This window comes from Pyrgilauda ruficollis, unplaced genomic scaffold (assembly GCF_017590135.1).
Source record: "Pyrgilauda ruficollis isolate IOZ18807 unplaced genomic scaffold, ASM1759013v1 scaffold73, whole genome shotgun sequence".
Lineage (NCBI taxonomy): Eukaryota > Metazoa > Chordata > Aves > Passeriformes > Passeridae > Pyrgilauda > Pyrgilauda ruficollis.
This window is the reverse complement of record NW_024529155.1, coordinates 675,334-688,145: the sequence shown is the minus strand read 5'-3', so window position 1 is coordinate 688,145 and position 12,812 is coordinate 675,334. Positions and strand designations below refer to the sequence as shown.

Below are 12,812 nucleotides of genomic sequence, written 5' to 3'. Positions count from 1 at the left end.
CATTACTAGTACACTAGGTATCAATTTGCAGTGTTCCAGAGACCTTAGTACATTTGAACATGCCAGAATTAAACTGGTCAACCAATTTACTGTAAATTTTGCCAATAATCTGCAGCCCGCAGATCTGCGTATGCAGAATGTAAAATACTCCAATAGTGGTCAAGGAGCCACAAAAACAATTCCACCTGTGACAGTGACACAGATTCCAGCTCTCAGAACAGCATGGTATGCCACCTTTTGGGCAAGACTTCAGGCATTAGTACCACAGAAGGCTGTGTTTTCAGGACCAATTAACTTTAGAGACAAGAGGGGAAACTGGTGATGATATACCCAACAGTAACTCACAAGACTTGTTCCAGCAGCTCGATTGAACCACTGGAGCCAACTATAACCAGTACCTAATTATGTTTACTGTGGGAATTCAGATGGAGATGTAGCATTGTACCACAAATTCTGTCCTGGAGTTTCTTCTAGGAGTATTGTTGGGTTTCACTTCTTTTTTGAAAACCAGTTTTCAAAAAATAGGTTACTATTTACAAATTCTCATTGTAATTAAAAGAAAGGCTCCTGAAAGTTTAACTTAAAACATTAAGATTGTCCTATTGTTCTGCCCATTCATGCAATAATATTTTCCGTTTCAGAGGGAATGGCTAACACATTTCACAAGAGCAACTAAATTGTCTACATGAAAAGTGCTATGAAAAGAGAGGGTGGAGAGGGAGAAGAATATTTTTCTTCCCATTAACTTCTTCCAGGTACAATAGAACTAGGAGTTTATGTGTACCAACAGCACTAAAAATATTTTTAAGGCACAAATGCAATTGTTTTTTTATGGCCCTGATTCAGCAAGGTAGACAGACTTCTGGTTAACTTGAAGCATGTTAAACAATACCATTGACTTTAATGTGATTACTCATGTACTCAAAGTTAGGGGTTCTGCTGTACTGTACAATTTGCAGGTAGTTAATGGAAGAAAGAGATAACTCTAACCCACATCAGCAATTCTGGGGCTGGTCAACAATCTTATCGAGTCAAAGAACCTTATCACAACACATAAAGGAGAAATCAGTGACAAAAAAATAAATATTGCTGAAATATGAAAGACCTGACATCAGCCAAAAAATATACTGCTCTTTAAGAAAACAAAAATCCAGGCAAGTGAGGCTACCAAAACTCCCTATCAGGTTACATGGGTAACAGAGATTATGAGGAGCTATAAAACAGCAACAGGAAACTTGTTTTTCCCTATCACTGTCCAGGTATGATTTCCTCTAGCTGAAATATGAAAAGTAAATTCTTTAAAATATCAAAATAAAGGAAGTACCCCAGGAGAGGTAGTAAGTCCAGTAGACCCCCCGCCCAGTGCAAAAGAGGAAATCAAACAGGATATAATTTTTTCATAAAACTGAGTTATTTCTTTCCATGAGCCTTCAGAAACAAAGATGGGAATACTTTTCCTGGAATCACTTTTTCCACAGAAAGCAGAATGAGGCTAGAAATAGAGGGCTTAAAAAGCTTTGTGACATTAAAATAACAATAAAGACATTGTTTCTTCAGTTAAATTCAGCCCATGATGAAGACATCAGCTGCTCCCTGCAGGAGAAGATCCTGCCCTATCTACCTTAGGCTTGTCCCAAGGTATTTGATGACAGCAGAAGGAAGAAAAAGGCTTCAAGTAAAGTTCCACATGCCCAAATCCCAGAAATGCACATCCCTCTTCCAACCACAAAAAGGGAAAGCCCCAAGCCCCACCACTGACAAACCAGAACTTCTACTACAGACATCTTCAGACTTCTCACAGCAGGCTGTAGTTGAATGTCCAAGTCAAGGCAGAGTAAGAATAGGGTTTAACCTACTGCAAGCTATTTCAGATGCAAAACAACACGAAGAAAGAGTGTCACCCCACAAACAGCACCGAATTTTAACCTGTTCTCACTCTTTGGCTATACACAGTCAGGTCTATGTTATGACCTCTTACATTCTTCCCCATGTCCAAATGCATTGCTACAGTCGATAAGTTCCTTCATCCCAGAGCAATCAATTGCCCACTTGGGGCTGTGTTATATTTTCTGCAATCACTGGTACTATGTTGTTGGGCCAAGAATATATTACTTATTTTGGCAGATTTCTTTTACTCCAAATCAGTCCTGCAAAGCCATAATGATGCAATTGCAGCAGAGCAGTCAAATGCATATTAAGTGCATATAGAAAGCAAAACTAACTTGCTCTCACATTGCAGAAGTTGCTTTTCTGATTCCAGAAAATATGTTGTTCCTCTTTATTTCTCTGTCTGCTTTTATCACCTATTTCAAATCAGTAGCTGTTAACCTACAATTGAAATGGAACAACTGGTGGAGGTGAGAATAAAGTAACATAGCATCAATAGTCATCCAAAAAATGAGTGGTGCAAATACTGATTTCCACAGCAAACAGGGTTACTCTCCTGCAGAACTCTTCTGTGAATAGGGGAATATTCAAGGCATCTTATTAAGTATTGGTACACTGTTTTCCAAATAGGATTGTTTTCAACTTCATTTTTGTTATGAAGAAATAGCACACATATTTTAGACGAGACATTTTTATAGAAGGTACTCCAAATTATAGCTAAATCAAAGATTTCCACTGGTGCAGGAAGGACCTCTTCAAAAGTCACGTCAGTGGCTTAGATTACCCTGTTGAATAAAAATGCTCCATCTCTGCTTTTGAACCAAACCAGAGCTGTTTGTTTCTGCCTTGGCCTCCATCTTGGGCCAGCTCTGTATGAAAACAAACAGTTTTCACAGCACAAACTCACAACTGATGACTATTTGCATTGTCTGTCTTTATAAAATATCAGTACCATCACCTTTCCTTTGGATTTGCACACAGGAGCAAAGGGAAAAAAAAAGCTTTTGTGACCTACAAAAGCCTTACTTGAAATAATTCTCTCCGACTTGAGGCCTTTTGGAATGGAAGGGATATATTGTTTTGACTTGATTAAAGCTGAAAAGTTGATTTGACATCCTGTTGTCAAGGAAACCAATTCACACACAAAAGAAAACAGTTGTGATGGTATCATTCAGACTATTCAAGTGACCTTAGGAAGAAAAAAAGGCTTCAGTTCCAAAGATTTGTATTCAACTCACTTCACCACTGTAGAAATAAAGATCATTGCTCTTTATGCTTATTGGAAAGCAGTTTGCAATCTGGGAAAAGAAAAATGGCACATCTTCTTCCATCTGCCAGATCCAATACTTTGCTGGGAATATACACATAAACACACCTACCATTTATTCGCCTGTTTCAAAGAACCACAGAAACAATCACACTGAAGACTCAGAGGGAAGGAGAATGAATTTCTTTCATTGACAGGACTGTGATAAATACCCCCTGACACATGCCCCACCTACTGAACAGCAGCTTGCACGCCAGGTTTTAAAACATCCTACTTCAACTACAAATAGACCTTACCTCAAACACAGCATTGTTTGCATCCAGCTTTGTTTTCCTGGGAGACATGAAAAAACAGCATTTTTTTCTTGCCAGCCTCCTAAATCCCTCACAAATTGAGTTTTCCATGCATGCAATAAATTAAATTCACCTATGCTCACTCTTCCTACCTAGAGAATCCCAGAGTCAGAACTATCCCTGGCTGACCACGACCACCATCATCCAGCTTTACAGTTCATGCAAGTCTCACAGAGGTTTCATTCCCTAACAGCCAGCAAGTAGATTGCAGAAATGATACTTTCTATCTGCTCACACACTGTAATTATACATCTCTTTCTCCAATGACATAGCCTTGCCTGGCTGAGTGAGCAGACAGATGACTAAATAGCAACTTGTCTCAAATTCAGCTTAGAAAAAAAATAAGCATGATATTAATAAGGAGGGAAGTACACTGAGGAATAAATGCCAGTGTTCTTACATTATTGTCATTTAAGGGCATCACACCAAAGGTCACAGAGATAATAAGCCTCAGTCACTTTCCATTTGTTACACAACATACAAATTGCCACAGCATTAATGAGTATCTTTTCCCATTCCTGGCCAGCCAAGACACTGCATTATTTCCTCCTAGACAAGTACCTAACCCTTGGAATTCATTATTTCCATCACTTCTTGTAGCACTTTGTCCTTAGGGCTGAGCCTAAATGCCACAAGGTGCTGTGACTGAAGCATCAAATGCCTGAGCCTGACTTCTTGCTGCTAGAGCTTTTTTGCTGGGAGAGCATGAAGAGCTCATTGGTATCTTTTGTAATCAAATATGTATACACACAGACATTCATATGTGCTCTCTTACAAGTATCTTAAACTCCTTGCAGACCATGGGAAAAAAAATTGACATTTTCATAATTTGTGGATATTGCCTGATACATGTATATTGAAATAATAGTTATGCTACAAACACCAACTGACCATGACAATAGAAAATACCATGGGACAACTGCATTGCCACTTAAAACTGTGACAACTGGGAAGTTAGTAGTTCTTGGAACAGAAATGACATTCATGGAAATGTGGAAGGGTTTCTACGAAGGGATATACTGCTTAAACCCTCTTTACTTCTAACAAACTGCTAAGATAGCACAGCTGAGCTACAGAGAGAGGAATGCATCATTTCTAATCTGTACTTCATTGTATTTTAAGTTTAGGAATTTTGCATAAATATAGATAGCAACAGCTGAAGCAAATTCATACTATTTCATAAACTGAGGGGTTTTTAAGATGACAAATTATTATTTCCACTGTTCACTGTAAGCATAAAGAATATGCAGATGAAAAGAGAATATTGAAGGCTGGTAGCTTTGTACAGTTCTGAAAAGGACTAAACTTTATGTGCATAATTAAAATAAGAGAAAGAAAAATGAAGTCCAATCCCAAATGCTGAACTAAACTAAGCCAAGAGTATTTGCCGCATGTAATCAAACCACCTCCACCTCTGTCCCCCAAACTGAAACACTGCACTCTGCATTTTGATCAATATCTTATCTTGGTGTTTTTTCCTCTCCCACCCAACAAACTCAAAGAGCAAGAGCCAGAAAGAAGAAAGCTGACAGCACTGCTAAGCTTACCCACAAACAGGTCCATACTCTTTTATGAGTTTTGTGTGGTTTTCCCAAAAACCCTGGAAGAAAGAAAAAAAAAAAAACAAAACAGTATTTTAGAGAAGTGCTTAGCAGAAGCTGTATTACACACTGTTTCTACCACTCACACAAAGCTTTGAAACTCAGCCAGGAGAACCATGGTATTAACTCATAAATTCACCTTTCTAATATTGTCCATATGTGACAAAGAGAGTCTAGAAAGGATGGCTGGAAAAACAAATCCCAACCCCAAAAAAGATCTGGACAGCCATGAAACATGTTTTCATCAATGTTTTAGTCTCCAAAATTTTTTACTATTTTGTGATTTATTATTTTTAAACTAACTTCATCATTTTGGTCCTGACTCAATTTTTTTCAGATATGCAAATGGATGGAAAACTAAGAGAGAAATTAATAAGAGGATAAGTGTATGACTTATTACACAAAAGAGAAGCACAGGTAGTATGGCAAGGTCATCTTGCTTTGGTTTTAGTCACGTTATTAAAAAAAGCCCCAAACCTGCCAAGTCAGAGTTTAGCACGAGGCAGTCAGCTGGTACATTCTGCAGAATAGCAAGCAGATTTCTTTTTTAAATTTTTACTATTTTTACTGTCTTTCATTTTCATAATTGAAGAAAATTCAAATCCATTTATCTAAATAAACCTGTCACTATACTCAATTGTTAGTGTCTTAAATGAATTCAAATTGATCAATCTAAAGAAGGTGTGCAAAATATATCCCTGAAAATGAATGATAAAAAATCTGTTTTAATGAAACTGCAATATTTGAGGACCGTGCTCCATTGTGTTTGCAACTTGTCTATGGAAAAAGTAACCCATTTGATTGCATTAATCTGCATTTATATTAATGGAAGACAGACTATAATGATCTATTTTCATTCTTAAGAGAAAATTCACTAAAAAAAATAGAATACTTATGTCTCATATTGAATCTTTCTTGTTTTTTACAACATACCACAGAATATTAGCTAGAACAATATAACTGCTGTAAATACATCTACTGCTGACATAAATAAACAAGCCCATGTAATGTGTGTATGCTTTGAGAGTATTTTGCCACACTGAGCAAAAGAAAATCTGGTAACCAAAAGTAATGATCTGACTTAACACCCTTGGGTGCTAACGTATTGTCCAAATTAGCAAAGCACTTGCCACCACCTACAGTCCTCCTCTCATAGAGGACTAATCTCCCTCAATTTTTTTTTTTCTTATAATACAGTTGTGATTCATTTTTTTTTTTCTTTTTTTTTAATCCTGGACTTGAAATGCTTTTATTCTGCAGGACAGTATGTCTCCAGTTTAAGGCAAGAACTCTAAGTTCTCCTTTAGCTGCAAAAACGACAGGATGATGTGTAAGAAAACATGCTAAAATTATGAAAGAGGTGGATTAGATGACAGCCTGAGGAGAATGTATATTGCCTGAAAAGAATATATAATCTCCCCGGAAAAAATCTTTACTACTAAGGTAAGCAGAAAAGCATCACACATTAGCACAGAGAAACTAAGGTGGACAAAGCCTTTGTAACACCACAAATAGAGACAGCTAACTCAAAAAGGCTTTTGCCTGCAGACACCGTGGGAGGGGAAAAGGCACATACACATTCACACAGATCTGCGCTTTTGCTACAGAGATACTGCAGCCTGCAATTGCTATGATTTCAGCATTATAAAGGCTGTCTACTGATGCAAGGGGGAATCCCGGGGTCAGATTCTGCAGGTGGCCGTTTCAGGCTGGTCCAGCAGGCTCGGCACACTCTGACCACAGTGCCCAGGAGAGCAGCCCCAGGCTGCACAAACCCAGCTGACATCTCCTGCCACGCAGGGCACGGATCGAGGTCACCGGGCACAGCCCCACCAGGGCTGCAAAGTGCGGCTGTATCTCAGCTGCACTGCTTGGGCAGGGCAGAGGAACTTCCAGTCCTGTGGGGCAATGCCAAATCAGGTCTGACCTCCAGCCCGCTTCCCTCCTAGCCTGAGCCTTCAGCAAGGACACCCACACTGCAGCCTGAGCCCTGCCTGCTCACTGTGCTTTGGATTGCGAGCACGCACATAGGTATTGCACTTGCTGTACCCACCAGCTGCATTCCAGTGAGCCAGCAGGATATTAACATTTTCAAGAAGCCTAGGCTTTAAATGATTCAGTGAAAAAGCCTTCCAGAAAGCCAGCTTCTTGGAAGAAATGCTTCTGGCTCAATACATTGGGGGGGGGGGGCGTCAGGCAGAACACATTTCAAATCAGATCTGTTAACCAGTAACTGGTTTTCCACCTCTAGGACTCCTAAATAATTGCACTGGCTTAAAATTAACCACACTTAATTTTTACCTCCCTAAAGTGTGAAGTACTAGCCTGCAGGATGGGGGAAGAGAAGGAGTTGAAAGCACCTGGGAAAGACCATGAGAAAGCATCCTCAGGAGTAAAAGAAGCCTTAATTCTCTACACTCCAGGACACTCTCTCATGGCGTGCAGCACTGCACACACACACTCACCACTACCAGCCTCCACTGTTCACCCCTGGGACCCACTGCTGTCCTGGCCTCCTTCAGGGCCTGGTAAGCACCAGGCAGCAGGTCTTGTGGCAGCAGGACTGGGAAAGAGAAGCCAACAGCACACACAGGACCCCATGGAGCTGTGGTGGCTGGACTGTAAACAGGGCAGAGAGCATGTGCATCTGTCCCTTACACACCACGGTATGCCTTTCAGGTGCAGGAAGCTGGAATCATAAAAAGGCCCCTGTGTTTGCTCTTGATAGCCACAAGGAAAGCCAATGAACCTGCATGGTCTGAGAGTGAGGGGATATGCCACATCCACACAGCTCTGCCAGTTTTGCAGCATCTTCCCCAAACACAGTCTGCAGTAGATAGGTACCCAGAAAACATCCTCGCCTTCTCCCTAGTCATGCTTGAAGCACAGCAAGCCTCATAAGTGCTTCTGGTAACTTATTTACACTGGCTGAGTTTGGTTTGCTTCAACCAATTGCTGCAGACTTGTCCATGTTTTATAATTGCACTTCTACTTAGTACCTATGACATAACCAAGCACCTGCTCACAATCAGCTGCTGTTTTACAAGGAAATGGGAGTAGAGACCACCTATCTTTGCTTTCTTTCCTCATAATTATCTACTGGGTGATCTGCAGTCAAACTCAGAAATGGTACCTGCTGACTTGTACCCAGTGGCTTTAACCTCCCTAAACCAGGAATTATAGCAAAGCAACATGGGAATTAGGAAAAGAATAATCAGGGGAAAATTGATATATATGTATTCTGGTTTTTTTTGAAAAACAGAAGGAAACAGAAAAGCAAAAACACTCAGTATTATGGTATGACACCATGTGAATCAGGAAGAACTGTTATGCATTAAACACTGAGTAGTAAAAATTAAAAGCATAGTTAGCAATGATGTTCCAAGCTTAAAAAAATCACTTCGGGTTTTCTTTGTTTGGTAGCTGCAGAAGATGAGCTATGATCATCAACTCAGAAAATGGTTGGGCCAGGGGGACCTGACACATGTGGCCCATACAGTGAGGTACCAGCCTGAGGACAGTCCATCATCAAACAGGATAAATCAGGAGTAGGAAAAGCTTCTTTCCCTGAAGAAAGCACATTTTACAGCATCTGGTATGCCATGGAAACAGCAGTTCAAGTGGGCTGACTGCTGCACACCCAGAAGGTTCTTTGTTTACATATCTGGCGGTTGCCTCCCTGCAGGGAATTTGCATTCTCCCCTTCCTCTGAGTGTGTATCATCGGCTGCATCTGTGGATAGAACCACTCACAAGGCCAAATCCTGCTCTCAGGGATACAGGCACAAACCCCATGGAAGAGAACAAGGTTTGGGTCTGCATCAGACAAAGCAAAGTCTGGTCACTGCCAACCATTTTTCTTGAGATATCAACTGTTGAAGATTCAGCTTGAGCTGCATACATGAAAGGGCTGAAATAACTCAAGTATCCCCTCTCCTTTTTTCCAATAGATTCTGCCACTCCAAGGCAGATACTTCAGCAATTTCCTCCTCATTGCATATTCACCTTGCTAGTTCTTCACAGCAAGGAAAAAATCTGCGGCAATGTCATCTTTCCTCCTGGCTGAAAATGGTTGTAGGCACTAAGCCAAAGTTTTCAGAAAGAGGCAGTATTTCAGAGAGAAGCTATGTATTTTGATTTTTGGGGTGTTTAACATGAGGCATATCCAACCTATTCCTTTAGTTGCTCAGTACCTGCAGATCTCATGGCTTCAAATGGCGAATTACTCAGATTGTATGGAGGATGCTTTGAACATTTCAGCTTACTGCAGATGGAAAACAAATTATGTGGTTTATGAACTTCACTGTGCTCCTTCAGGGTCATGAGATAAAATGATTTGAAGAGAGCCACAAAGCTGGGATCCAGCAGATGCCTGCTCCTGACAATAACTCGATATCTGGACTCCAAAACAGGTCCTAGAGAATGCAATGAGGGTAGCCCTTGAATTTTGCAGCATACTGAATGTCACAAAAGCTACTGAGCTCTGAGGAGATGGATGTGATGAGCCCATCAAAATTCACTGCAAGTGGGAAACATTACCCATGCAAGAACAGCCAAGGGAAAAAGGCTTCTTTTGTTGCTCCCTTCTGAAAAGTATCAGATATTATCTGATGTCAGTCACTTTACCAAGACACCCTGGATTCAAACTTGTGACTCAGAAGCCAAAGATGCCAAATCCCATAACTAGTCCCACATATGCTCCATCTTTATCACCCTATATCAGATGTGATGCTCTGTTTCATTGTGATATTAATAACCACAGCACCATTGTTCAAGGGCACAACTCATATCAAGAGATTAAAAAAATCTATACAGTTATTTATGGTACATAATGACAATAAATATTTTTGCATCAGATTTTTAGCATTCAATGGGCTTTCACACATCTTTTTTCCTTAGACCACCTGAAAAAGAAAATTGCTAATAAACTAGTACCCAAAATTATTTTTTTTAACACAAGCTAACATTTAATTAAAGTAACCTTGTATCAGTCTGCAGCCCTCTTTGAAGGAATGACCCCAGATTGTACATCAGCTCCAGTAATAATCCTAGTGAAATCACTAGGATGCCAGCAGACAAGAGGAGGCACACAGCATGAACTTCTAAGCAGCCTGATTCTGAGCTATGTACATAGTTTGTTTCCTTTGATCATTACCGTTAATGGTTGTCCTCTGTGTGTAATTTGGTTTAATTTATGTGTGTGTCATTTCAGATTTTAAAAAACACATATAGCCCTTCTAAATTTATTAAAGGCAGCCTTCGTACCCTTAATAGTTATTAAGAGAGGTTAGTGTTATGTAATTAAGTTAATCTCATCTGTAAAGGCTAATTAACTGAACACTAATTGAATCTGCATATGAAAATTTGGACAATGTGTTCTCATTACACAATTTTAAAAAAATTACCTGAGCTAAATACTAAACAAATTGTAAATTTCTTTCCTTCTATCTTTTCAGATCTTTAATAAAAATTAAGTGGGCAGGTTATTTCTGTGTGCTGCATTAGTCCTTGTTGTCCTTAACAAAGAACTGTTATCTCACTTCAGCGAAACTGCTTTAGTTTCTCCCTGAAACATGACTATTTCCCTTCTTGCACGAGCTTTTCCTTTCCCCCTCTGCCCTTATCCCATGCCTTTCATTACCCTCTTCTTCTTCTCTCACTCTCCTACTCAGTGAGGACAAAGGCTCTTGGGTTCAAGTCATATCACGCAAAGGATAAGAAGGCATCCAGGTATCACCTTAACCATATCACCAAAAGGATCAGATGCACAACACAATTCAGCTATGCCCATTTAGCACCCCAGCTTAAAGCCACCTTGGCAGCTTTGGCAGGGCACTACCTTTTTGCCCCCAAAGGCCACTCAACAGTGAAGTACTCATCTCATCCTTCTCCACCTCAGCGTGCCAGCATTATAAAAGCATGACAGGTTTTGGACCCTTTTCTGAGGTTTGTCTTTTCTTGAGACATTTACTGTTTAAACCAGTCAAGTTTCCAAATGGGAATTAAGAAAAGCACATCATCTTTTCTGGTGTTTGCTGTTTCTCCCCATTAACCAGGTTAATGGCTGATTCTAATAGGCTGGTAACTGAAGAGTTGGAGGGAGGGGGAGCCAAGGAAGCAAACACACAGTGGAAAGCCTGACCTCAATAGCATGTAAGATTTCTCAGTGCGTGGGATCCTGAGTCCTCAGATTTTCCTCACAGAACCCACCATATATCTTCAACATCAGAGCTGAAAGCACCTGCACTGCCCAAGTGGATGGAGCAGCTCCAGCCAGTTCACAGTCCCTCAGGCACCCCATGGCAGCTCACTTCACAGCAAACAACTAATGGAAAGAGGATCACAGGAATGGAAAATGGGATATACTGCTTTTTATATTTCTTTAGGAAAATAACATATTTTCTAGGTGAGGGAACAATAAAAGATGCACACAGATTTCAGTAATGCATTTGGTCTGGTGGCTGGGGAACCACTGTGACACCCAAAAGGATGAAAATCAGAATAAATAACCAAAAAAAGTAAACATCAAAGCTGCAGGGAACTCAGTATGGATGGAGTAGAAAGAAAAGGTACAGCCAGGAAAGGAGGAAATCCACAGTATTCTCAAGGGTCGATCCTAGGACAAACCTTGTTCAATGTTTGGAGGACTGAGTTTGGCACAGAAGGGAGTCAGGCTTCAGTGAAGTACATGGTTCTGAATAGACAGATCCTTTTCTCAGCAAGCAGAGAGACTGAGATTGTCATACCAGAAGAACTTTGTAACCTGAAGAACCTGAACAGCTGAAACAGAGGAGAGTCTTTAGTTGAAAGCAAAGCTTTATGCCCTTAGAGAGAGACTATCTTAACTCCAAGAATTTCTGCAGTAGAAGGTGAATGCTTGAAAATAAGACAGAAGTGAAGAAACTGGATGGACACATTAACCATAAGATAAAGATGATGGAAAATATATGATGGAAAAAAAGTATGATGGAAACTACAGATGTAGAGTGTCTGGGATAGGCTTTCTCTGGAATGCTGCATGTAAATTTGATGAGCTGCCACATTCAAAAGGAATTAATTAAAAATGGAAAAACTGGAGAAAAGGGTTACAAGGATATTTGGGGAATAGAAGGCCTGTCTTACAGGTCATAATTAGGAGAGTCCATTTTAGCTAACCAAAGGTTCGTTTTAGAAGACCAAAGGGAGGAGACATGCTTCCTGTCTAGAACTGTACTGGGAGGAACCACCAGGGAGAGAAAAAAATCTATTTAATGTAAAGGTCTACATTACTAAAAGATCAAAGTCTTATAAACTGGCTGTGGATAAATGTTGCTTGAAATTAGATAAAAATTATTGACTATTGAAGTTGAAAGATTTTAGAAGCCTTTTAGTCAGAACAGTGGGGACAGGAACCAAGATGTAGATACCTATAAAAATGAAGTGTAGGATGAATAACCCAGGTTCATCTACACCAGCCCCTCAAGGAGATCTACAGTCACTTCTAGAATAAGAGGGACTCTTCTTATGGAAAAGATTTACTACACTTTCACATGTGCACACTGCATTCACACTTCTAGTTGACTCAACTTTCCAACACATTCTCATATAGATATAGTCTCATACATTAATTTGGCATACTGCAATGAGATTCTCGCTTTCTTTTTGTCTCTTTTTTCAATCTCATTTCACTTTAGAGACTGCATTTCCTCAACATCTCTGGGCTGTT

At 40.0% G+C, this 12,812-nt stretch overlaps 1 protein-coding gene across 1 annotated transcript in view; it reads right to left on the bottom strand.

The window, feature by feature from the left end:
• The window catches only part of TBXAS1 (thromboxane A synthase 1), a 227,867-nt gene that overhangs the window by 143,511 nt on the left and 71,544 nt on the right, over positions 1–12,812 (bottom strand). The window contains exon 3 of the mRNA XM_041486019.1: positions 5,055–5,107. Coding sequence (XP_041341953.1) covers positions 5,055–5,107 — 53 coding nt within the window. The remainder of the gene's footprint in view (positions 1–5,054; positions 5,108–12,812) is intronic.